Genomic DNA, 27883 nt, shown 5'->3' on the forward strand with positions numbered 1-27883 from the left:
TACATTGTCTCACTATGCAGATTAATTCCTTGATCTTGCTGTTACTAAATTAATAGCGTTCATGAACTGAGAAACACCGGCAGAAACGATAGCAGAAGGTAAGAGATAGCTTTAAGTTTCGACCATGTAAAGTAATAGGGATAAAATGGATACATGCAAAGTCAGTTTCAATTAAGAATCAGGTAAATCTAATTTAAGGCTGAGAATATAAACCATACCATGAACTAATTAACAGGTTGGCAATAAACTAAACATCTAAAGATGTCAAATACAGCAGAACATGCAACTCAGAAATCTGTTAGGTTTCCTTCCACATACAAAGTTCTGTTTACTGGATTAGTGATAAACAGCAAATCATCTCTAACTTTGTTAAGTGTTAAAGGTCGCTGCTGCAGCGAGACCATGAAATCTTATTCTGTTAATGAACACTGGCTCCCGACTATACACCACCATAGTCTCATGTGTAATTCTGAGGCACGGAACACCATCTGTGTGCTTTCTTTACAGGCAGCCACAGCTTGAAATCTAAATCAAACAGTATAAAAAAGTTGGCTGAACCACTGAGGGACAACGGAGCAGTTAAAATGGATATGAATCTATTTGAGGTTTAACTGCATGTAATAAAAACGGTGAATATTTAAAGGAACGTTTCAGGGGAGGAGGAGAAACAGAGAGAGGAAGAGAGGAAAAGGGAGGTCAGAAATCAGAACAGTGTAAAGAGTAGGATTTCTAATTTAATAAATGATCTCCTACATACAAAATGGTAACAGAGCTGACATGTGCTTGCTGTGAAAAGCAGGACACATGGAGACCTCACTTAATCAATCTTTATTAATCTTTATTATTCTTTATTAATCAGAAATTAGCAGCAGAGCAGACGCCTGATGTAACCTTGTGATGTTGACCCTCTTTGCCTCAGGCCTTGTCCTACAACATGGAGTACATGTTGTCTGTGTCCAAGACTGGGCTGGGAGAGCCCACATGACAAAAATAGGAAACCAGATCATGGTCTCACGAGGAAACTAAGAAAGTTGTGCTCTTGAGTAAAGAGGTTACATAATGCTGCCGGCTTCCTTTGGTCAGACAGAGAGGGTCTATTCTCGCTCTCACAATTGGCTTGCTCTCCCAAAAAGGTGATAAAGCACCTTCTTAAATAAATTCCTACTCATACCCTGATCCTCTCATTTATCCATGAAGGTAAATTAAAGCAGATTATCATTCAGCTCCTGTGCCTCATAGGCAATTCCATTAGATTTGCATATATTTGCTAAAGGAACCTTGTTTCTTACAAGAACATATTCTGTGACAGGATTATGTAACAAATTAATTACTGACCTGCATGATGAACTCCCGGCGTCGGGGCATCCCCCTCTCTGAGAGCAGCAGGTACTCGGGCTCCCTCTCCTTCTTGGCCTGTTGGATCTGGGCTAGACGACTGATGGGGTTCATGCCCTGGCCATAGTCTGGTCCCGTCTGGCAAGAAAAGAGGAGACACGTGGTGATTGATTTTTAACATCACATTCTATTATTGCCTCATCGGAAGTTCAGTGAGTCTATCTGATAAAAGGTGTGTGTGTTCCTTCGTAATCCAAAGCAGTTGATGGGTTCAAGGAAATGATTTAAGATTGAACAGATAGACGACAAGGTAACAGTTTTAAGTAGGGAAAAGTATCTCACAGTATTGTATTTTACAGATTTCTTACAGCGCCAATGAAACTGGCATGAGATGATTCTGTTGTCCTAAAGAGTCTGATGAATGGTCAGTAGCAACACCTTTAAGTTGACTGCATCTTGACAGATGCCTTGAGTGTGTCAATCATGTTCCTCTTTACGTGGCCATTTGAATTCACAGAACAAAATAGCCGGCCTTTGGACCCACACTCTTGCCAGCCTGTACCTTGAGGATGGTTTTGGTGCGTTTCTTGTAATGCGTCTTGGGTTTCTCCACGGCGGGGATGAAGGGCAGCTTTTTCAGGTCTTGCAGAATGGACAGAGCGGCACGCTTTTTGGACAGCTTCTTGCTATTTCCTTCACCTTCGGCAGAGAACTCCCCCACAGAGACGCGAGTCAGGAAGCTTTTCATGTGCGGGGGGCCGCTCTCCTTCAACACCTGGTGACACGAGGTGGAAATGAAGGGACTTGTGTAAATAAGCATTTAGTACATTTTGTGTTGCACAAGGTTGGTCACAAAATGTCTTACAGAAAACAGACAAACAGTTAAAAGATAAAGTGGAGGACGGACAATAAATCTGTGACTAAGCGTTTTTGTTGTGTGTGATATGTGTGAGGGTGTGTGCGCAGCGTGCTCTGCGAGCAGCTACACCAGGTGGTCCAAAACATCTGCTCTTGATGGTCACGGTGCTACCCACCCATATGTGTTATTCATATACAAAACACACACACATACACGCACAAACACACATATGAAGAGTAACATGTTCCTAGATGACAGTCCCTGGTGATAAAGGCTCAGTTTCCTTCCTCTAGTCTCTGGTCACCTGGGAGACCTAAAACAAACACCGGCTGGCGTTAGGTCATGCTTCTGCAATCACATCCACTTCCTGTGAAGTCCAAGAACAGTGTGTGAGTGTGTGTGTAGCAGGTGGGTTTCTCCCCAACCTTATTTAGAAAAACACACTGGTGGAAGAGTTGGGTTACAAACACTTACTGAGTCCAACAGTACGTTTTCAGCTAATGTTGACGCCTTTTCAAAGCGTAGCTTGCTGACTTTCTCCCCTTGTAGCTACAGCTGTTGCGTGGAAGTGTTTCTCTGGACGTCCACTAAACTCTCTTTCCCGGGCCTCTCTACTGCTCGCCTTCATTTGAGTTTATTTTGAGGTGCAGACAGCACAAATTGTAGCAATCAGATGCAATCCACAAACTGTTCATTTAAACCCAGTGACCGATAAAACTGATTACAATGATAAACGGAGCCTCAAGCATTTCTCAGATACTTCACATAGCAATGCAGACTAATACCAGTCATGTGCGCACACCGTTTGTTCCCCGCAACAACAATACCTTTACAAACCAGTGTTTTGTTCAAGTAAACTATGATGAAGCAGGTTCTATAAATGAAAGGCAAACAATGACAGGTCAAGTAAAACAAGTCCCATAGCTCCTGCCACAAACATCTTGGGTGATCCGATCACAAGTGGACGGCGTAAATTTTGTCTGTTCACACTTGACTTTAAAATTCATTCTTCATCGTGGCTGTGTCTCCTGTGACTTCTTATAATTAGATCTCACTTCCCCACTCTATATGCAGATACACGCACATGTCATTTCTGTTGGCAAACACCAAACTCCAAACTACGTAGTTTTTATCCAGAGCCCGATATCACTGTGTTGATGTGTGTCTGCGTGAGCAAGAGGGAGAGAGAAAGAGTGAGAGAGGAGTCAGGAGGGGCTGAATGAATCACATGCGGCTCTGCTGGTTAGACAGATGTTACCGATTTAAGATAAGAATCAATCATTATGTGGCGGTAAATAGTGGCAGCGGTCACAAACAAATCGGACACAGAGAGGCATTAAAATAAGTTTGATTTATTGTGAAACTGTCAGGGGACGCAAGCAGAGGAGCCAGTCCTGAATATGTGGCCCAGGATGGACTGGCGTTCACACAACGAAAAGAATGTGGCCATATGCTTCCAAGACCACCTTCTATGTGGTTTGAGTGATCAGATCTCAGGACAGATGCTTGTTAGGACCAGGTCTGAACTGGGTCGAGACTTTGCATGTTACAGTGAATTTCATATCAATAATATATGAAGATCTGGAATGTTTAATTTATAGTGTTGCCTGGAAGACGTGAAAGTAATTTATCTGCTGTGAAATTGCATTTTAGCTTCACTAAATGTAGGCTGAAATATTTAGGTTTCTTGACCCTATCCCTCTTGGTAACTGCAAGACATTCTTGTTAACACTGCTGACACTGGGCCTCATGTTTGCTGTCAGTGTACCTGTCAACATTCCTGCACTATGAGTATAAGAATACAGTATGTAAGGATGTGTGTTTGGCTGTTAGCTTGGACAGCTAGGGCTCCGAAGCTTCTCTCCAACACTCTCGCACCCAGGGGATGTACTCTGGTCTTGCTCATCACCAGAAAAAGGAAACTGAACGTGGCAGCTTTGTGTACATTACCACATTCAATGGGACTGGATACGTCCCATTTCTGACTGACTTCAACTGTGTCAGGGGTGTTAATAATGACAGAGCACATCACTGGGCACAGGTCGGCTGAGATTATATCACTTAAAGAGAAAATAAATATGAGCTACTAACAAAATATAGATGCGTCTTGGTTACGGGCCAGCAGGCGCAAGTCTATAAAGACGAGTTGTCTTCTGTAGCTGTACTCACTTAATCCCTTCTCCCTCTCTGTACTCATCACAGACTCCTTCAAACATGTGTAACTGCTCAGCTCATGTGGTTGTGCAGGATGGTAGGTTAACCAAGACATAAACACTCCTGCACCAGAAGATGGATTTGCACACAAGCTTGCTTTCCCACACACAAACACAAGCACATAGAAAGATAAACAGTTTCTTCAAGTTATGGAAACCAGGATGATGTTTGCTTTCCTTTCCTGATCATCCAAAACACTTGTTTCAGGGTGAAATACTGAGAACACACACGAATAGGTGCTGCAGTGATAAGATTCACTTGTGCTTTCTGAAGTGAAAACAAAAAGCAAGAAATCAAACGAGGCCTTTATAGGTAGATGGTATAGTCGACAAAGTGTATGAGACAAAGTGCGTGTCTGTGCACACATGTCACACACTCCCGGCCCAGGATGGCGGCAGACGAGCTGCAGTCAGTCTCCTGGCAGACGATACGGGATCTGCGCCACGCCGATGGGATTTCAGCACTTTCATTTATCGACACACACACACCCACACACACATACATGCAAACAAACACACAAACACACCTGTCTCCCTCCTAATGACAAGGATCAGGTTGTGCAGAGGAAACACTTGGTAATTCAATGTTGATTTTTTCTTCTTGTCTCTTCATCTCTTCTTTTACAAACATGGGAGGCCTTCTCTTTGGCTTCTTATAGAGACATTAATACCCTGGGCAGACGGAGGATATGTGCATGCGAGACCTCAGGTACTCTGGAAGAGGAGGCTATGGGAGCAGGGTAGGACAATGGTGGGGACTAGGAGAGGGAAGAAAGGCTCTTTTGTGATTAGTGGTGGATGGACAAGCCCTGAGGGAAGCTGCTTCTTGTAAGATGGGTGGTTCTTGGCCCGGACCCTCTTTTCTTGTGTCCTCCTTGGAAAAGGAGCCTCCGATCCAACACACAAGCTGTGATTTATAGATTGGTTCCTCTTTGATGCTGACATCTGTTTGATATTGCCTGACGGGTGGATTAAATGAGCCAACTGCCTCTCAGGGTGGCGGCGACCCTCATCGTTGCAGAGGGATGGGAAAGCAGACACTCGTTAGCAGTGACTCACAAGTAATTTCATGCCCGAGTGAGGGCAGGGATGAGATGATGTGAAAACATGGCCGCTGCGAGCAGAGTTCACATGAGAGATGACCATTATAGTTCTGTGTAGGATCCATGAATGCATAACTGTGTACAGTGCATGCATGTGAGCTGAAGAGTTTGACTGGCGGTGTGGGAGTGCTGTGTTTCTTCTCACAGCATCAAAGAAGACACGGTGAAGAGGAGGTGACATGGCAGGACAGGAGACGAGGCCAAACTTTGTCTAATGAGTTATAGTGTAATGGATCCAATGGGCAAAAAGAGACGCGTTATTCATACTTGGGCTCTAGCCACAGCGTAGTGGCAGTGTGAGAGCATATTGCATGCAACACACTGATTGAGGGTGAAAATGAATCTGCTGGAGAACCATGAGGAGTATGAGGGGGAGAAAGGGGGCATGTTATGCCAAGAGAGGGAGACGATGATTGCAGCCTGGCCTTCACACGGTTTAGTTTGACATGGCACAGTTAAAAAATGTGGAACGACTGATATCCAGAGATGGAAAACAAAACTAATCAACATCTTCATGTGCAAGGTTTTAGCAAGAAAGAAAACAAAAAGAGAGGAATTCAGGAAACAAGACTGTTTCCTGCTTCCTGTCTACTTTAAATCATGGAAATCTATTTGAAGCACAGAATGGCTGAAGGATCCAAGCAAAACACACACTGTCACAGAATGCACACAAATTATAATGTGTGAAATAGGCAAAGATTATTAGCTGTTGACATAGATAGAGATAGATGGTGAAAGACTGACAAAGTGGGAGAGAAAGCAGAAGGAGAAAAAGTTCCTGATTTACTGCTCATCAGACAGCGGTAATGAACATCCAGCCTCCAGACTGACAGCGAGCAGAACAGAGACTGATTGGAGGAATGTGGCTGTGGTCTGCTTTTAAAAACCGCAGCTCTTAGCTTCCAATTTGGAAGGACTGAAAATGAAAGTGGAGTAATTGCTCACAGTGACAAAGACATGGCAGATAACGAATCACATCAAACCAGATTTAGCAGGCTGAAATTATTAATAGCAGTTCCAGGAAGGATAGCCATGTCATGCTCTGATGAGCAAATGTGTTTTTGAACAATGATGAGAAAGAGGAGGGGGGGGGGGGGGTCAAAAGGGAGGATTGAACCACTTTCCAGATAATTTTTCCAATGTTGTGTAAACTCTTTTTAGTAAGAAAAGTCAAAGGAGTGAGCAGAGTCTCCCTCCTTTCCTTCCATCCCAGCCACCATTTCCTCTCACCCCCATCTGCCGATCCCCGTAGCCTCAACACGCTACCGCCCTGTGTGTGATTTTTGGGAGTGATGGTAGGAGAGGTGGAAGGGAGGGATTCTGGGGAGGAAGGGAGGGGGCACACAGAGTAAACTGAGCCTCCCATGTTTTTGGCACCTTGCAGAGTACAGAAGAAGAAGAGGGAGCAATGAGGGGAGAGAATATTGGATGAGTCAGCGAAGATATGGTGAAAGCCAAAGAGAAGAGACCCAGCAGGTCATGTCAGGACACACTGGAGTTTTTGGTGGATTTGGAAAACGTTGGGGGCATGGGGCACGTCCTGTAACGTCCAGAAGATTCGTGCTAGGCAAAACTAAAACCTTGAGCAAGGCAGTGGAAAATACCAGCTGTAGATTGTGGCAGCACTGGGCAGTTCTCAGCTCAGTTTATCAATGTCACCAACCCTCTGCCAAAAGCTTTTCCCAGAGAGGCAGCTCTGAAAAAGATTATGTTCTTATCAAACAGACACCGCCATGGCTGAACAGGCAAGCCAGCAGTGAGGTGGCTTGAGATTGATTTCCACTAATGGTCACTGCGTGCTGGGTGTTGAGCCAACAGTGAATGTACTCAGGTGAGAAGGAAAATCCCTGCAAGGTTTCTATCTTTTTCCTTAAAAGGCCCAGCAAAAGGGGTAACAGAGCAGTATTTGATTCTGCATATGAACATTTCTTTTAACATATATTTGGAAAATGAAAAGAGATAAATGAACAATTAACAATGGGATACATGGTTAAAAGTGGTAAACTGTAGTTTTAATTTCATGGGGTATTTATTATGTAAATATTTTTCAAGTTTTGAGAAATTTAAAGACGTCATCTTGACCACAGACGATGAGACCACATGTTCTGCAGAAAACTGAAAACTGCTCCATGTCAGGAAATGTTGGAGAGATGTTGCCACAGTCAGCAGCTGGTGTGTGATGAACAACTCGACGTACATGCGAGAGAGCATAAGCGTAACTGTGGTCAAGCACCGAGCTGATGTTAGTTTAGTCAGATCATGTCCATCTGGAAGCACTTATATATAATACATTAAAATTGAGGTAATTTGACGCTTGATATTCAGCAGCTGTACTTTTTTAAAATTTTTTTAAATCAGGTAGTCTGAGCCTGAGACCAAGATCTCTTCTGCAAGAGTCTCGAGTAGAGAATAACATTAGTATAGATGCAGTAAAATATTGATTGGCCAAATGACTCTCATCATAAATGATGTTTGGAACCATAGAGAAACAGCTCTGTCCCTCAACAATGTGTTGGGGTTTAAAATCATAATGAATGCCACAGCCAAACATAGAAATTTTAAATTAAAATATAGATTTAGGGTGACAAAATTGGTGTGATGTGATTGATAAAAAAAGGAAGATAAAAAAATTTGGTAATAAAAGATTGGGAATGTGACATATTCTTATTAATTTCCATTTGTTTGTATTTTTCTAAATAAGTGTGGAATTTTATATTTGTAAGTATTTATTCTCATCTTTTCTCTGTGTGGATGAACTGTCACTATTGTTTGCTATCCCACTTGGCTTAAATTGCCTATATAATATTATAAAAGAATTCAGTCAAGGCAACAGTATGGGAAATAAAAAATTGCTGATCTTCGTATACTATCAATATTACATTTAAAGCAGAATGAAAATCTGCTAAATTCCCCTGAAGTACAATTTATTTGGATTCGCATGAATTGTGATATTTCACAAACTGTGTAGAAACATCTATATTCCTAAATGCACGGTCTAATCCATTCATTCATTCGTGTGATTACTTCTGGGAAAATCATGACAAATCAGTATCACTCGTTTGTGGATGCAATATTTAAACTGTCGTGTCTTTCTCACCTCAAAGTTGACAGACAAATTCCTCTTGAGGGCAATTTCATAGACCAGGCTGATCTCTGATTTGCTGGCATCGGTGCCTTCCTCACTCTCCCCTTTCTCTTCTGGGCTCTGGGAAAGAAAAACAAAGAAGCACAGGTCAAAACATTAAAAGAAGTCACTCAGGATTGTTATTACTGTGTCAGCTCTTTGTATAAGGTGTCGAAAAGGTGTGCTATTCTGCAAATCTAGTTAAAGTCATGCTGCTATTTCTCATTATTAGAGTTTCTTTTGAATTACAAATTTTAAATCTTATGGTTTTACATCAAATTGGACACACACGATACCATGAACAAGTGTGTACACTGTTAAACCCACAATATGTCAGGTAACATTATGTCTGTGGATACAGCTGCATTACGAATGCTAACCCTGTTGCAATGGTATTATCATAGTGTGTCTACTGGGCTTAAACAAAGTGAGGTAGGTGCAAGGTGTTCTCCCCATAGCATTCCTGGCAAACGCAATATCAAGTCCCATAAGATTTCTGCAGATATGAAACTATATTCAGTCATAAAGAACATTTAGTGCTTGAGGCCTGCTATGATGTTCTTTCATGGGCGGATATTTTTTTTTATTAATTTGGACAAATACAGAGATTTTGTCTTCAGAATTGAAATGAGACAATCCTCCATTCATGTTTTTTTTTTTGCAATGAAGTAAACGGAAACAAATGCGTTGCAGTCTTTTTTCTTCACGATACTGAAAAACTAAAACATCATGACCCCACAAATGGTGGCACACATCAAACCAAGACTTTTCCACTTCGCCCACATGGAGCGTGGAGGTCCGCCAAGCTGCTGCAACAAGACGCGTGTCTGTTTTCTGTCGAAGATCCTTATCTGAGACGAGATTGAGAACTCAGTATTCCTGGACATGACTGGTGGTCCTCTGTCTGTACAGGAAGGTCTCTCTTAAAAAGGGGCTGTCTGTAAATTTGAGAATTATTGTCTATAAACTCCCTGTTCTTGATAGTCAAATTATTATTTGTGAACATCAAGAACTGCATCTCCCTCCAAACAGAAACTGGAGAACAAGACCTCAGAAGAAAAGGGTTGTCAGGGTCAGTGGGAAAGCACCAGCAGATTTTATTGGGATAACTACATATTTGTTGGATCCAGATCGACCTAAAAACATTGCTTGTGTTAAAAAGAATTCTTTTTTTTTTTTCAATCCACAGAATTTGCCGCCCATGAATCTATGAAGTAATTGTGGACTTGATACCAGATGGCTCTTGTCTGAGCTTTCAGTCAGTTTAATCGTTTTTGAATTACAAAGTTGGTGGTTTAGATATGGATCAGACGGAGTAAATCTGTGAGTATAATTTTCAGAGAGAGTCTATTATTTGCCTATGAATTAAAGTAATACTACGTATCCCTGCTACTAATAAAGAAACAAATCCCTCGTTTGCACTATAGAGATAATTTCAGTCATACACAGGGCTTTTTGGTGCCAATTGTCTATGGGAATGCAGAGTGCCGTCTCGATCTTTATCTTCTCATGTCCACCTCTTTGTCTGATTAAGTCTGAATGGTTGGTGTTTCCCTTTGGGCTCCTTCCCTTCTCCTCATTGTGTGACCCGATACGTTGTATGATTCATACTGTGAGATCTCTTGGATTTCACAGGAAACAGTCACGTGGTCTGATGCACCTACTGCACTGGGACCAGAGACTTCACTTTGGCAAGAGGTGCCCCTTGTTTTGTGTGTGCCGAGACATACTGTACATTATCTGCCTCTTGTGTTGTCTGAATGTATGTGGACATGAGAGAAACCCGAGAGGGAGTCAGTCTAAAGCGTGGCACAGTCTTTTCTTCTGCTTCTCTTCTTTTAATTTCTATTCATGATTCTTCCTCCACTGCAGTTTCTAGCGTTCTTGATATACGTATGATTAATAGCTTGACCCCTCTCAAGGCTGCATTATCAAGTCACTGGGTAGAAGTGTCTGCATGTGTCTGTGTATTCATGATCAAACTGGAATGACCAAATAGATCCTCAACATTCCTGTGACAAAGACAGATAGGGACTAACTCTTGGTGCTCCTTCAACTCATGGATGTTTCAGACACAAACTCCAGTAAAGAAGTAATACACAGCTTCGCATTCAATCTTGAACATCGAATTTCAGGACTTTTCATGAACAAAAGACAGTTTTATACATGGATCAAGCCTAATTACTGTTACAACACTTGCACATCTCATGTTTTTGTTTTATTGTTAACATTTGATCTGATTAGTTTTGGTTTCAGATTATAAATTTAGCAGCACACAAGACTTTTGTATGACATATTTTTCCTGTCCACCTGCAACCTGTTTACTAAGGTGAATTCAAAAAATTATATAAAAACAACTTCCCTTTCTATTTTTGTACAATATATTTGGGATTCATTGATTCATAAATGTTCAAGGACTTGTGAAGAGCCTGCATGTGGTGCTCTGAGACATTAACACTCATCCTGGAGGAGCTGCTTGAATGGACAGTGACTGTGGGCGAACAAAATGCTTCACATTCACATCTATGCTCATGGGAAGGAGAATGCTTTTCCATAATTGGAGAAAAGCATCTAAATCACAAGGATCAAAAGGAGCGGCTCACAATAGAAAGAACAACATCAGTTTCTGAAAAGTAATTCTATTAAAGAAAGGTACAATTTCACAGATCTAAATATACCTTCCTTCACAATAACCATGTCAAGACCATGGCTGCTTTCTTCTAGGAACCGATAAAGTAGATTTCCCTTCATAAAAAACCCAGTCAAGCGATTTATTATGAGATAAACAAACTAGGTTACTGAAGACAGGAAGTTCACTTGTTTAACATCATGTGTCCTAATTTTAATAGAATCACCAGCATCATGAAACCACTGGCACTGGATTCATGAATTAGTCAGCAGTTTCATCACTTTGATGATATTGCCTGAGGCTGTGTAAAGTTGGAGGTGCTTCTTTTGTGTTTTCTAGGGTACATAGTGTTGCTTAACCTGGGTATAAACACTGTAATTAAAGCGTCACTGATATTTACCTGTGGTCTTCCACAAAATAAAAGGTTTGACAGCCCATGGTGAAAAAGAACACTATTAGCCTGAAGGTGTCTACGTATTAACACATGTACGAGCACACACACAACACACACACACGCACATGGAGACAGGATGACAGACATATACTGTAGACACAGTGTGCCTCAATTTGTAAAGCAAGACTCAGAAGCAACGGCAAACAAAGAGCTCATTTATGATGGCCGACGCCACAAGACAGCGAGTCAGGCAAGTGAGAGGAGCCAAAGCGTTTTGAATAACCATCGGTGATGCCAGGCATTGAGGATATGGGGTAATTTGATTTCCGGTGGGAGATGATAACAACAGTTAGCAGCTATGCCTGAGGGGAAACTCTGCAAAGGTACATTGACATTGGGAGTAGGCTGAAAGAAGGAGAAAAAAAAGGAACGAGGAGCATATAACACGTCCCCTCCAGGTGCAAACTAAAACTGTGGAGATTACAGGGCTTAAATTATACATGAGAGTGATTAGAGATGAGGTGGATTGGTTTTCAATCTGATGAAAGCTGGTTATGCATTCATCTTAGTGACTGCAAAAAAATACTGCATAACACTCTTTAGAGGCTCTCCAGGGGGAGGTCCAACAGATCAGTCACACAAATCCTGAGTTTTCATTAAGGGAAGAGTTGTGAAGTGGACGGGGTCAAATGGAGAAAGAGACGGTCATGTGAGGTGGTCACAAAGAGGATTGAGGGTGCAATGAGAGGTGGAATCAACTTTTAGAAAGAAAATAATAAATGACAAACCTTCAGGTTGGAATAAATGAGTTTTGTGTTGACTAATACATGTATAATGTTCACGTTTGAGCAACACAGTTGAGCTAAGTGGATTTTATCATGAACCGATCACTCAACAGACAGACATTTCTTTTTGAGCAAACTTATTATATATTATAATTAGTAACAGTTGTCAAGAAATGTGACGGTTGTCAGAATAATGCACAACTGAATGTTGAGTAAAAGTGCAGAAACTTCCACTGTGGCTTTTGCAGAACAAGAACAGCGTCCTTCGGATAGTAAGCGTGAAATGAGGAGAGACATTGGGGCAAGACACGCAGCAAAGGGTCAGAATCTGACCTGTGGCCACTGCAGGAGGACCGAAGCCTCCATGTGCAAGGTGGGCGCCCCAATTTCTTATATTGTAAAATCATAATGAATTGATCCAACAAACTAACATCTGCTGAAATTAGCAAAAAATATCATCTCTGTAGCCAAAGTCTGACACACAGCAGCTTATTTATTTGCGTCAGGGAGCTGTTTTTAAAAACAATTAAAAGGCACAACATTGCATTGAACCAAATATGGATACCAAATGTTTTTTTTAATTACCCAAGAATAATAAAATGGTGCCATATACTCTACTGTTTGTAATTTCATAGTGCTAATGCAATAAAAAGATTGTTGCAGCTGCCTGCGCAGTATAATCGGAAGAATTTGAAGTAATAAAACAACCTATTTTGCTTATTAAATTAATTAGAAACATAAATAACATTCTGCAAAATGGTGAGCAAGCAAAGTTCGGGATTTAACAATATTTTACTTTTGCAAAGTAGACAGAATTCCATGTTTTAACGGTACTGCACTGGAAGTTTCAGCGTGGGATTCTGTTAAAAACAACCAGTATTAGTGTGAGTTTAGTGACAGCTTATATGTGTGTGTGCGTGTTTACCTGTGGTGGCCGCTCTGGAATAGGTTCATTGCGCAGGGCTTGCAGGGCCTTCATGGCAGCGCTGTGTCGGGCTGCTTGGCGGGTGCGTCCCTCGCCAATAAACTCATTAGTCCCCACTGACAGTTGCACATAAAAGATCTTAGGAACAGGATAATGGTACCTGGAATGAACAGAATAACAGAATTGAAAAGGGAATATTTATTTTACTGTCAAAAAACTGTTTACCTCAACATATGAGGAGCAAAAGGATATATGAGGATGTTTACACCCGAAAGGGGGCATTTATATCTGACATAAAAACAGATGAAAAGCAATGGAGGGGAGGCTCCAACTTTATGAGCCAAGTTATCACACCATTTACAGCGTTCCCAAATTAAAGGCCCATCACTTCATCAGGGTCAATTACAACACAAAGGCGTGTTGGCCAGCCACTTGAGTAATGTCTTGCTATTGAATCTCAGCTTAGCGATGCCTAACAAAGCACAGGGACATATATATCCCCTCCTCTTTCTTCTTGCTCCGCACATAGATTTTCCTCTCTTTCTTTGGGTCGTGACAAGAGCGGGACTGGGCTGTCACCGAAGAGATTTAGAGGTCTGCAAGTCCGCGTGTGTGATACCCCCTCCTGGGTCAGGGGGAGAATGGCTGAGAATGTCTGCCGGTCCGTGGACAAGGAAAGAGAAATAGTGGGAACACTAGCGAGAACGGAGAGGATTCCCAAGTTTTTCATATCCGTCTCCCTGTCTGCTTTCTTCTCTGCCGATATACACTTAAATTCACATGGACATACAGCCACCATATGTGGCAGACACAAACGGATAGCAGCAGTCAAGATTTATTGGTACAGAGTTTTAAACAGAGTCTATACAATAATTCCGTGGTTGGTCAAGGCATAGATTTTAATGAGAGTATAAAAATTCATAATTTGTGGATGTGGTGGAGCTTACGTCACGATGTGCTGAAGAAAGCTAACAGAAATGCTTCCATCTCTTCTGTGTATACATATCTTTATTTCATCATGTGCGTGTGGGAATTTGGGGGACCCAAGAAGCTCGAAAATGGGGGGGCTAGAAAAATGTTTCTTTCTCAACTGAGCACACACATGCACATCATTACATGAAGACATCCCGAGTCGAAGCACCATATTCAACTGGGCTTCTTCTGAAAACTATAAACACTCTCTCCTGCACGTATCAATATATTTAATGCCTGAGATCAGATGTTATGAGTCATTTCTTCTCTTAAGTGTAACAAGACAAAGAGTCTATAGCTGGCTGCACTGAGAAGCTGCACTAATAGCAGTCGGCATGAACGTTGACAAGACATTTCACTGAAAACCACAAATGTGAACCTCATGTACGAGGAAAATAAAAAAATCAAAGGATTACCAAAGTATTTCTTCTCTTAGAAGCACCATTCAATTTAGTTTGCCAATCTATTGACAATATTTCATTGGATCAGTTAAAAGCTTTGACCTGCAGATGTAGACTATGAAAAGTCAGGGATCAATAAATCGTTTGAGCAGCCTGCAAATACACAACAAGTATCACAGCAGCTCATCCCATAGATGTTTCACTAAAAACCAAACATGTCAACATAGAGCTAGAGGATGGGAATCACTGAAATAATAATAATAATAATAACTTGGATTAATAAAGCCCTTTTCAAGAGACCCAAGGACGCTTTACATGTGTCAGTGAAAGATGAATCATCTGAGGATCAGGAATTGTTTGTACACATAAGCCAAGTAATTAAACTAGTTATTAAAATATTTCAATCTGGACTTGACAGATGAATAGAATGACAACCATGGCTCACAGGGTACAAGTGATAAACTTACACACATTCTGTAATGTTTCAGTATATTTATAGTAATCGAGTCAGACTTGATTGAGCAGCTGCCCTGGGATGTGTCAGTGTTGGCCGGTTCCCAAAGGTAGAGGAAAGAAGTATCGTTATGATGTACAGAAAGAAAAGTTACAGCTTCCTCATTTGGAGCTTGTCTTCATAGTTTAGGGCAATAATAACACTGTATGCACCAATTTGATGGTTGAGACTGAACAAGAAAAATGAGCAACCAAATGGTCACACAGATTCTTAACTCCCATGTTTAATTAGAAGAGAAAACAAAAGTTTACAGTCCAATATCTCTAATTTCACATTTAGCTCCAAATAAAGTTAGAGATACTATGACTTAAGTCCTGGCTTTGAGTTTATTGCCTCATCACAATCCACTGTGGCAATGTTGTCATGTCCAGATGTTACGTTCTTTGGTGAGTACAGTGTTATCACAACTAAGAGAAACTTTTGCAAAGTACATAAGACCGACTGGAATCTACCCCCAACATGATGAAATTATTCTGAAACTACAAGTGGACTTTTTCGGTCTGTTTTCCAGTGAAATACTAGAACACTAACTCATACAAGATAAATCTTTACAACGCGTCATTCCACTGAAACATCACTTCCCCCAAATCTCCTGACCATGAGTCAGCATTTTACTCCCAGAATTCCAGCAGGTCTTTCTCCAGCCCACAGCCCTCCTCTCATCCGTCTGCTCTCAGCTCCTCCTGGCCACGGGAGCCTTCCCTGGGCGGGGGCCCGCCTGGCCCTCGCACGTCAAGTGTGGCCCCAGGGTCTCAGAGGACATGCCAAGTGCAACATGGTCTTGGGCCAACAGCGCTGAGCAGAGATGGGAGCAGCTGGGGCTGGAGTGCTGAGTACAGGTGCAGAGAGGAAGAGAGAGAGGGATAAGAAAGAAATAGAGAAAGAGAGAGAGGGAGGGAGGGAAAGAGGGAGAGAGGGGAAAGAGGGAGAGAGGAGAGAGAGGGGGACATGGAGGGAGGCCTGTGGGGGACCCTACTCCACAACGTGGGAAAGTAGTGGCTTACACACAAGAAAGTCAGCCAAGAACACAGGCGAGCACACGCACACACATCAAAATCATGCACTGCAGGCAAAAAAAAGGCTGGAGAATCACGTCAGCACACTATGGCCAGCACAAAAATCAGCACATGCTGGCTGGATCTGCCTGTTCTGTGTTATCAATTATTATTATTGTTATTATTATTACTACAGAGAGGGAACTGGACCAGGACACCTGTGGGGTGGGTGTAGAGACGGCTGAAAGGGAAAGAAAATAATAAAAAAACAGGACTTTGTCTCGGTGATGACGTGATGGTATGTGTGTGTGTGTGCGTGTGTGCGTGTGTGTGTGTGTGTGTGCGTGTGTGTGCTATGACTCAGGGAGGAGTGACTGGGCGAGCGAGAGAAAAACCACCTGATGCCACAACTTAATCAAATGATAACTCATCAGCGTTTCACCATGAGTGATGAATTTCACTTTGAAGGCATCTCTTTAATGTGGGCTACATCAGCTCAGGTCACCATTTCATCATAATCATTCAAAGACGAACACACACAGAGACGGACACAGTCAAAGCTCCAGACGTGTAACGAGCCCACACGCAGTCCTACCAGGAAATTGGGAGATATGGTATTGCAATTATTACTATAAATGACAGGATGACATTTCAGCTGGAAACTATTTTCTCTTGTGGAATGGAAATGTGTTTACTTTGCAAATGCCTTGGCAGAAAAAAACTGCATGTATCACACTTGTTCTTCAGCTAAACACTAAATACAGCGACTACTTTTTATAGTAGTATACATTACATGAAGTGACGTCAGGGAGATCACATGTATGATGGCAAGCAACACACAAAAATACCCCAGTCCCATAGATGAGTCATGTTTCTGTAGTTTGTATAGTTTTATAGGTATGGCGCTCTTGGAAATCCTGCAGTGCATCATTTTCAGTAGTTACAGTGATGATCAACTGAAAGATTATTTGGCAGAATACTTAAAAAGCAAAACTGAATGAAGCGTATTCCCAAAATGTGGTTTGAACATGATACTTCTGGGAAAATAGTATGTGTAGTCCAGCAATTTAATGGTGTCCATGCTGCATGAAACAGCTTTCAAGTCACAGATAAATAATTTTTTAAAAAAAAGATGCGAACACAAAGTGATGTTGAAGATTGCATCGGAGGTAAATAAAAAATATGTGGCCTGAAATTAAACACATGATATTACTGACCAGTTGCAGATGGAGCACAGGGAGCCATGAAAAACTTCAGCTGCTTTGGCTGGCAAACCCGTACAGACCGCAGCAATCAAAACCAAATGCAGGGCTTCCTTTCAGTCATAAACCTGCCATTCTGCCCATGAGAACGCATCAATCTCAGTTGTGCTCAGAATAGAACGCCACCGTTAATCAGCCCGGTCGACCGTGACTTGTTGTTAGGAGCATCAGTGGATGTCACCTCCACTTCCCATTAGTCATTAAATAGTAAATAGACTCCTCTTCCAGCAATTAAGGTCTGTTGGTACTGGCTGTGGTGAATGTGGTAGGTGCCTACACATTGTGCAACAAGTTCACTGCCTGTCACTCTGAAACGTGTCTAATAAAGCTTTGGAAGCAATCAGTGTCAGACTGCACTTTAACTTTGAGGCATTTCAGATGATGGGATGAATTCCTGCTGGATCGCAGCGCTGCCATGTGCACAGACAAAAGAAACGTGCAAGCAAAAACATGGATCATTCAACTGCACGTCAGTGATTTGAAAATGCAGCAAAAGAAGATAATTTCATGTGTCAGCGCTCTTTGTGTAAATGGGAGCTTGGGGGGTGACAGATATTTTCTTTTTGCACATATTTCCCAGTAACTCAACGACAAACTTGGACTGATGATGTGATAATGGAAAAAAAAAAAAATTGTTTGTGTGATGGTGCTGTCATTTTGGTTGGTCCTCTATTTCTTTAAAGAAAAATTACTACAAACTTGTGCTACTTAAATGTTGCACAAAAAATTATTTAAGCAAACAAGTTTGACCTTGAATCAAGGAAAAGAAGACAACAAAGAACAAATGTATGTTTTTTTAGCAAGAGCATTACGCAGACCTCACAGTGCTGTACACTGATTGTTTGGCTTCATAACGTCGGTCGCAGCTTGTGTCTGGTTGCCGGATGACAGATTTCACTAAATTCATCTCACAGTTGTCAAGTTTTGTCCGACAGCCACAAATCATATTGTAAAACGGCCTTTACAAGTAACTTAAGTCAAATGAATCTTTATAGTGAATAGGCATTCCTCTGTCAATAAAGATTGGACTGTTTCAAATGGATGAATGTGTCATTTACATCTGCATACTTTGATTATATACTGACCAAAAAGGCAAAACACCACTTTTCACTCCATGCTACTGCTCATGGTTTAAAAGAAATTCAATAATACTTGTGGGTTTATACTGTATAGAAGTTGGAAACATATGTTTTCTACTAAAAAAGCAGCAGAAAGTAAAAAGAGTGGGATAACAAAACACAGACAAATCATGACATGAATAAGGGAGTGTACTGGCCCACTTCATCTTCCAGCGTCACTGTACTTGACCACCAAGACATCAACTGGCCACACACGCAAACACAAATAGCTGTGTGCATTAAACCACAATTACACACACACACACACACACACACACACACACACACACACACACACACACACACACACAGACACACAGACACACAGACACACAGACACACAGAGCCCTGTACTGGGAGCAACAGGGTGACAGAGATTTGGAAGAAAAAGAAAAACTTGGACAGACTCACTTCTCCACCAGCTGCACTTTCTTCCAATCCCCTGCCAGACTTTTACTTGTTTTCTCTCCCTCCCAACTTCCATACTTCATTCCCTGCGTCCATCATTGATTGCTTTCCTTCCCTTCTGCCTCACGCAATAGCTAATGCAGAGTGGTGGGAGAACTCAATCCGTTTAGTCAAATAATTGCTGCTTAAAAACACCAACTGTCGTGGTGTTGGGGGTTGTATCAGTAATTCCTTTGACAATGTCTGTGGTTAGAAACCACTTATCCACTAAGAAGAAGCAGATTAAAGTGTGACAGAGCAGTGGTTTTTCAAATGAAATTATTCTTATGGTGGTAATTGCTCATTAAGCAATATGTTTGTAGCCTTTGTACATGACACAGAAACCAACAAGAGTCTGTTTCAAGATAAATGAAAATGTGATCACTTTTTTTCCACGTGTTGTCATCATGTTGAATGTTTCTCCTTTAATTTTCACCTATTTGCATGTATCTTTTTTGTGTGTTGAGCCCTCAGAGCCACAATAGAATGTGACCAAATTCACAACATGCACGATAATAATGATGAAAAGACCATGAGCATATAAATTAAGACTGTATTCTGCTTTTTATTTTATCATTTGACTATGACATGCCTATAATGTAATCAACTTAGGCCCAATAATTGTATCCTTTTACTTTGGTTTTAAGCCTGCTGAGAACAGACACAATCAAAATGTGTTACCAAAGCTTTTATCCAATCTACTGATTCTCTCCTTTTTTCCCCAAAAGACCATGAAAGCTTTGTAACTAAGTCACAGACACAGTGTGAGCCATGAGTGAGAAACTATAAATTCATTTTTATTTATAAACTATACACTATAGATACTTTTAGTTAAGAGTTTGGCTTTGAGTGGTTGTGGTTTTAAAACATTTACAACTCAAATGGCACTCAGTAGAGCACATACCTCCCTCAAGTCCCAAAAGTCCACATTTAAATTTATGTGAAGGGCGATCCAAATTACACAAACGCATAAATATCAGTCCCCTGATCCCCTGAGCCAATGCCTGATTTCAATGAATTACTCTGAGAGATCAATGGAAATGTTTAAAAAAAGCAATGTTACAAATATGAATTAATGGAACAGCCCCATCATTAAAGTCCACACTAAAATCTAGTGTGTTCTCCCCCAACCCAAACCACACCCTTCCACTGAGTTGGTCGATAAGAATCTCGTAAATCACTATACAGTAGTTTTTGTTTTACATTGCTTACAATCAAACATACAAACAAACAGGCAGGGGTGAAAACATAGCCTCCAGGAACAGACTATCAAGTGATAATTAGAAAATGTGTGACCATGAGTGTGAATGTGATCCACAGCCGCCTCAGAGAAATCCCAACCAGCGTTATTCAGTCAGACGCCCCCCCCCAAAGGCAACTCTGACCCTGAGATCCTCTACACTGTGACGGTGGAGAATAAAAATGCTCTGTGGGAAATCAAACCATCACTAGAGTATTGGAGATGCTTTGATATCAAGTGCAAATGTTTTATCACTAACACACATCAAATTAGTCTCGTGTAGATTTCATCGTATGTCTTTTATTCACATTCTGTAGGTTTTAAAATAAACTCTGACATGGAGACAATTTATATACTCCCCCTCTCGCTCGCTCCCTCCAGTGTAATGTAATATACTGCTGTGTCTCAGGTGCTGCAGACAGCTGGTGTCTCACACTCCTCATATCGCTGCCTTTATACGCAGCTATTTCTTACTAACAGCTCAGAGACATAGTGCATGAAACACAGGTTTCATAACTGACTTCGCTGCTTCATAACTTTAATGAAACCAACCAATTGTTTCTAATGTTTGTTGTGGTTTGAGTTTTGAACCTGAGATTAAAGCTCTCTTTGTGCGAGCTCTGTAATCTTTGCCCTCCTTCCACGACTGACTCACGAGAAGTCATGCTCCATGTAAACCTACCCAGGCCCTCCTGTCACACTTAACTGCTGAGTCACAGTGGTCCATCAAGTACTGTTTCCAAACATGTTAGATTTACAGCACTGTGGCTGACAGGTGGCGTGCTACAGAACAAAAACATTCAAGGCTTACGACGTAAAAATTACAACGATTTTATTGCGCGAGTAATTAAAACAGCCTTTTCTTTAATCATCTGACTAAAAACAGGCATTGCATGAATAATTCAGACTTTTTAAGTACAACACAAGACACAGCCAATGTGTGCAAAACATTTGTGTGTTTATGTGACATATCAAAAAACAAGTTCTTAACCCTGGCCCCCTTCCAGTGTCAACTGTTAAGACTTAACGCTGGTTTTGAAGAATGAATGATTATGTGCCTAAAATCTGAACGTTCTGTCCACATTAACAATATTGTTACAAAATAAAAACAATTATTATGGCCTGATTCTTCTGAGTTGGTTGCTATGCAAGCCATCATACATGCAAATGGTTTTTCTTCAGAAACATCTCTAGGGCAACATGTAATTATATTTTACTGCCTGATTAATGTTTTTTCTTCATTGGTGAGTATGATTAAATTAGTTGCAACATCAATGAGCATTCCAGATCGTGTGGATAGCAACAACATATGAGCAGTAGAGTGCACGCTTCTGCCAGGGGTCGACGGTGGCCTTGAATTCAATGAAGCAGCACCAAAATGCACACTCACAGATATCAGACCAGTTAATATGACAGATTTTTCTTTTCTTTTCTTTTTTTATCAAGATCCATCAATTATTCCCTGGAAATTAGTAAAAAAGCCAAAAAAAACGCTTCATCTCACATCATTAAAAATGAAATCCTCGATCTGCCCCCTTTCATCCTACATCCTGTTAACTAAAAGCAAAGAAAACATAATTCTCCTTGACAGAGGCCATAAATTATTAGAGGTCAGCCAACATGAGCCTTTCGAATATCGGTATCAGTGCTTATGTTTGCTGATATGAAAACATTTGTTTCACAGAATAAACAATGTGACAAAAGGTTTGTGTTTCTGTTTATATTTAAGCCCAAAAAATTGTTTAATGTTTAGATGTCTAATCCATGCTCCACATACTTGGTTGTATTTATGTTTTTTATTTTTATTTATAGTTTTCTATATAAGGTTTATAGTTTAACTGTAAAATATCGTGCCTCAATTACATTTCTTTGTCATAAGGGTTTGATAACGACATCGTATGAATCATTTGCAATTTTCAAAATATATATATATTTGATAATTTATCAATAGCGAACATTTTTTACTCTTTACTCTTTTACTCTTTCTCTCCGTTCATTCAGTCTGATTAATTCTAACAGGTGAGGTCGTTGCAGTTCACACTCAGATGTGAGACCATCTACTATATGATTTCTTTTAGCTACATTGTGGTTTGCTGAGAGAGCAACATGGGACCAATTACAGGATTTGAAACACAGCTTCACTGCTCAGTTTCCACTATTTCCTCATGAGCTCTCAGCTGGTATAAGACCACCAAAGAGCTGCAGCGTCACTTAACAGAACAAGCTTTGTTTTGACACCACAAGATGACAGGTTCTCTAACTGCAACATGGCAGAGTGAGCCTGAAAAGATAATCCTACAGTATGTCTACTGCTGGTTTGAGTCAAACTCCAGGAAAAACAGTGGTAAAAAGATTTCTGGTATTTCTAAATTCCCCATCACTTCTTCCAGAGACTCTTCCAAGCACAGGAGAGTGATAAGTGATTGTGATGTGGACTGAGCTCTAAATGTGGTTAAAAGATAAGAATCTGTCTCTTCTTCAAATACAAAACCTGGGCAGGTGTGGGGCCTTAGCTCACCTCGCCCGTCACCCGTTCTAATGTTAGACCTCACCACTGTAGAGATGTATGTGAATTATTATTATGGTTATTATTATATTATTTATTATGATAATATAGGGTATATAATAATTATTCTGACATACTATACGGTTATTATTTTTGTTGCTGGTAATAGCAACAGCATTATATCATATCGGTTTATTATTTGAGTATTATAATAAGGTTGATATTACATAATATATATAACTATCTTATTAACACCACATCTTTTGCTCTCTCTTCGCTCCACACTCCCTACCTCAGATAATAACTTGTCAAAGACCACTAAAGACGGACATGGACCATGTAGACGTCACACACGCACGTACTTCTTCTCTAACCTATATACAAAATGAATTTGCCCTATCACAGCCAGCTACAATAGAAAAATGCTGCCGGTATGCTGAAGCATATAATAACGTAAAAATATAGGATTTATCTTATATTTACTTTAATTAGGATTTATTACTTAAAATAGTGTAGTAATGTACTGTTACTTATTAAATCAACTGTTGAATGCATGACCTTTACTTGTAATAGACCATCTTTACATTGTTGTATACTTTAACTTAAGGATTTACTGACAGAGGAGGTGAATGTGATAAAATTGCTGCTTTTCTGCAGAGTTAATGATTCATATCATTCAGTGCTGATGTCTGTAGACCCAAGAAATCTCTCAACAAACCTTTCCTCTTGACAGCCATTTGCTGCTGAGCTACCCAGGAGGTAAGACAAATCACTCTGAGCTCTACAGCAAAAGAAGGCTCCAATTTCCTGGGAAAAGCTACAAGTAAGGTAAAGTACAAGTGGTGTGTATTCGCACAAACATAAGGATGTGAGTTCTTGTGAAGAAGCGCACTTTAGTCACCTTCCACACCGTGCCAAGCGAGCTGAAAGGCGTCATGACAAAAGGTGGGCCCACTGATGTAACCTGCTTCGTGCGTGCTGGTCTCAGGTTCGTTTTTACATTCAATACATCAAGGCGAGAGAGGCGAGGAGGACAGACAGGGATACACAAACTCGAAACTCCACTCAGACGCAAGGAGATGAAAGGGGAGACCAGACTATGTGTGTCATCGAGTCTGTTGAGTACAAATCATTCCGAGCATTTGTTTATGTTGGACCTGTATTCCACATCTCCACCCCCAGTCTCCTCTATAAAACACAGCTTTATGAGTTTACACCCATTTGTACAATTAGGACAGATTATACTTTGTTCTGGCATGTCGCCCGAGGAGATTTATGTCCCATCTGAGTGAATGCATCTGATTTACTGATGTATGCAGATATTTGGTGGGTTGAAAAAAAAAAAAACGCAATGTAATAAAATTGTATTCCTCTGAAGTCTCTACCTTGTGGGCTTTGGCAGGCCCCTTTTGTTTTAGGGCAGCGCTGATGATGGGATGGATAAGAGAAACCATATCTGTGGAATGCCTGAGTGGACCAAAGAGCACACAGTGTCCCGATTAGGCTGCATGAGTTTGTAAAGCCCAACAGGCCAGAGAGCTATATAAAAACTATATAATAAAGTTGAGTGGGAGAGAGGGAGGGGGAAAAAAAGAGCAGACTGCGTGTGCGAAGAGGACCTCAGAGGATATCCGATACCTCCACATAGGAAGAGATGAGAGGAAATGTCGAATATAGAAACGCGCTCATGGGCAGATTTGCCTTTTCAGCGAGCCAGGTTGGCTCAATTAGAGATGTAGATGACAAAGTACACCCGTATGTGTGTGTGTGTCCTTTGTGTCTCTGCCACAGTTTTCCTTTCTGATGTTATTCCTTCATTTTTCAAGGATGACCATCTTTCTATCGCATCTGTCTCTTTATGTTTCTTACAAGAGCATGCACATGCACACACACACACACACACAGCGTTATCAAGGCACATGTAAGGTTGTCATTGATTTTACAAGGACACTGCCGTATAGCCACAAGGCAAGTCTAGAATACAGCGATAATCTATAATAACCTTTCATGTGCCCCAATCAAAAGCCGAGGTTAGCAAACTCAGGTATTGAATGTTCATTCAGGATATACAGGCGTGTTTCAAAGGAGGATTATGATTTAATATGTTATACGAAAATCATTTAATTCATATTGTGTCTTTTAATCAGTGTGCAAACTGTACTTTGTTTCATTGATTCTTGTTTTTAATAGTCTCTGACTGTGCGTATAATTATACATTAAGTAACACTGATTGTCACGTAGATCGCATGTCAATGTGCCTCCAAGAGTCATTTCATTTCCTGCTACAATGAAACACTGAGGGTGCACAGAAGCTCTTTTGTAGCAAGGTCACTTCATAATATGCTCCTGGAAACAGACAGAGTCAAGAAACATGTGGAGAAATTGCAAATAAGCTGCTCATGACCAATTACTCATTCACTACAGAGCAAACCCTTGATATATTTTATTACTGGATTTTTGTTTATTTCTACTATTTGAACCCTAATCCACTAATATCTGATTAATTCCCAGATTCCTTTCTATAAAATCTGCAGTAAATGTTTTTTTTCTGGGCATTCAGTCAACCACTAACTCATAAAGGAAATAATTGTCTCTTTAGCACTAAAACATTTGTTTTTATCGGCTTTACACCGATAACAATTTTGTGCTTGGCTGGTCGATAAGATCAGTGACAGTGAAACAATAGTTAAGTCGTGGGCCAAATCATCAGAAAAAAAGATTGGTAAGAAAAATGCACTAATAAAAGTCTCCGTTTACACCGATCAGTTACAATATTACATCTGTTTTCACGTTGTGACTGATCGGTGAATGCTCCAGTCGGTGTAAAATTCCTCTTCCTCTCGCTTTCCTCTGGGGAGAGCAGCACAGGCCTGCTCAGTATCTGTCCACCATCCCAGGAGGAAATGTCACAAAGCAAAGCACCCCCCAGTCCTTCATCCCACTGTCCTTCCAGCTGACATAATGCTGCCGTCATAACCAAATGAGGGTGGGGAAAAGGTGGGCGGCTTCTGACTGCTTTGCTCTAACTGAGCTAGTCTTATCCAAATTCCCACTCTGACAGAATACGGGATGCCGGCGCCCCCGCTCCCCCAGGAGCAGAGCAGCAGGAGGAGAGATGGGAGCGCCGTGGACGTCTACGCTGGAGGAGCCCAGTATGACTCATTGGAATCAGGTGCTCCAATGATAACACAGTAAGCGGGGATTGTCCATGAAGCTAACATTGATGTAACCACATATCTTGATAACACAAATGTTTTCCTGATTCAATGACCATGTTTATGAATCATTGGGCTGGATTTCCCTATAATGATTCACATCATTTCACTAATTGAATCAGCTGAAATCATTCTGAGTACATATTCGAGGATGAACAATGGCATGGATGTGACTGCACAATAACTGATGATTGAGACGTAGACTTGGATGGAAAAGAATTATGCACAGACCCTTCGCCATAAATAAGATTCATTTAGACCCTGATAAATGCAAGTTTCATATTATCGCTATATTTCCTCATCAGGGCACTTTCTGATTTAATCAATACTGGTCTTGGTGGTGATTACAGTGCTGATGGATCAGAGCCAGGTTGCCCTTTTAATGGGGAGATTTTCCATCAACATGACTCCGGATCATGAATGATCATGAAGGACATGGGCATATGGAAACCTTCGCTTCCCTGCAGCATCATTAAGGTGACTGATTGTGGACATGGTCCGTCACTCCAGCACATATTCAGTCATCTGATGAAGGGAATTCATATTCAGAAGGTCTCACTCTCATTAATCCAGGGCTCGACTAAACTGAAACAAGGAGACCCCGTGAAAACATAAGTGACCTTGGGATAATATACACTCTTAAGTCTTTTAGTCCCCCCCCCACCCTGACTCTTACAAAGTGGTAAGAAAACAAAACGGACAATGAGGAATAGATACTGCCTGTCTTTTAGAAACTCATCACTGTGACATATGACATTGACAGACTTCCTGGGAAACACATTCTCTACTCTGGCCCACAGACGTTTATCTTTCACCCCCTGTTTGTTCCTGCATGGATCAAATAGTGGAAGATGTGTGCCAGATGCTTGACTGTCTGCTGACTAGACTCTGTTACCCAACACTGCAACGGAATCACGGACATTTTCTGGCAACGTGTCCACATTTCAAAATTAAATCTGAAAACATTTGGCATCAGAATTCCTTATGATAGGAATTTATGAAGCCTAAAGTTTATGTAAATAAGCAAAACAGACATATGCTTCCCTCTTATGTTTCCGTGTTATATAATGGAAAATATTCCAAATATTGTAAATTACACGGCAGAGGTTTATATGTTAAAAACCCTGCACAAATTCACCACATTCCTTACTTACATCACAAAATGGGTGCTCCATCACCTTATAAAAGCAGTGCTGGGTTTTTATAAATGAGGAAACACTGCCATCTGGAGGGAGTTCCACTGACTCCTGAAAAAGATTTCATGTCTATCAAAATAACCTGGATAAACAAGTGCTTGCGTCACACAGCTCAACTTCTGTCCCTCATGTTTCCTTACCTATGTATTTAAAATTGTTTTACAGTGAGCGCACTAACAACGAAAGAGATGGATTGTTTGCTTTCCCTCAGTGTACTTTACACTTTGTAGTTTGTTGTTAATTCAAACCGTAATATGGAATCCTGTATCTTACTCCCTTGTCTTCAAGGCAGGCAACCCTGTGCATTTACATGCCCAAAATAATGTTTTTTCACTGAGCAAGAGAAACTAAATCAAAAGCATCATCTCTTGGAAAGATCAGGAGCACTTGGTGTTTCAGTTGGAACAGAGATGTTTAGAAAGTTTTGGTTCTGTTAGTTTTGGCCAAGTTCGGTTTAGAGGACCCACCTTTGGTTGAACATCCCTCTGAAGTTGTAGTTTGCTCTGTAGTTGGGCATGGGCTTAGGATCCAAAGGCCTATATATAGCTGGCTCTCCTCTCTTCATGGCCAGACCGTTCAGCTCCACTGTGGGTGTTATACTGCCTGTATGAGAAGGTGGGAAAAACAAAATTCAAAAGAAAGATTGAAAT

General features: G+C 40.9%; 1 protein-coding gene across 2 annotated transcripts in view; it reads right to left on the reverse strand.

Annotated features, from left to right (window-relative positions):
• stau2 (staufen double-stranded RNA binding protein 2) overlaps positions 1 to 27883 on the reverse strand; it is an 81482-nt gene that overhangs the window by 48742 nt on the left and 4857 nt on the right. For both annotated transcript variants that reach the window (XR_002202734.2, XM_020087621.2), the window contains exons 5-9: positions 27701 to 27836; positions 13368 to 13527; positions 8608 to 8715; positions 1898 to 2110; positions 1336 to 1473 (exon numbers count right to left, since the gene is read on the reverse strand). Coding sequence is in view for 1 of the 2 variants with exons in the window: in XM_020087621.2 (XP_019943180.2) it covers positions 1336 to 1473; positions 1898 to 2110; positions 8608 to 8715; positions 13368 to 13527; positions 27701 to 27836 (755 nt within the window). In the remaining variant the exon portion in view is untranslated. The remainder of the gene's footprint in view (positions 1 to 1335; positions 1474 to 1897; positions 2111 to 8607; positions 8716 to 13367; positions 13528 to 27700; positions 27837 to 27883) is intronic.

This window comes from Paralichthys olivaceus, chromosome 17 (genome assembly GCF_024713975.1).
Source record: "Paralichthys olivaceus isolate ysfri-2021 chromosome 17, ASM2471397v2, whole genome shotgun sequence".
Classification (NCBI taxonomy): domain Eukaryota; kingdom Metazoa; phylum Chordata; class Actinopteri; order Pleuronectiformes; family Paralichthyidae; genus Paralichthys; species Paralichthys olivaceus.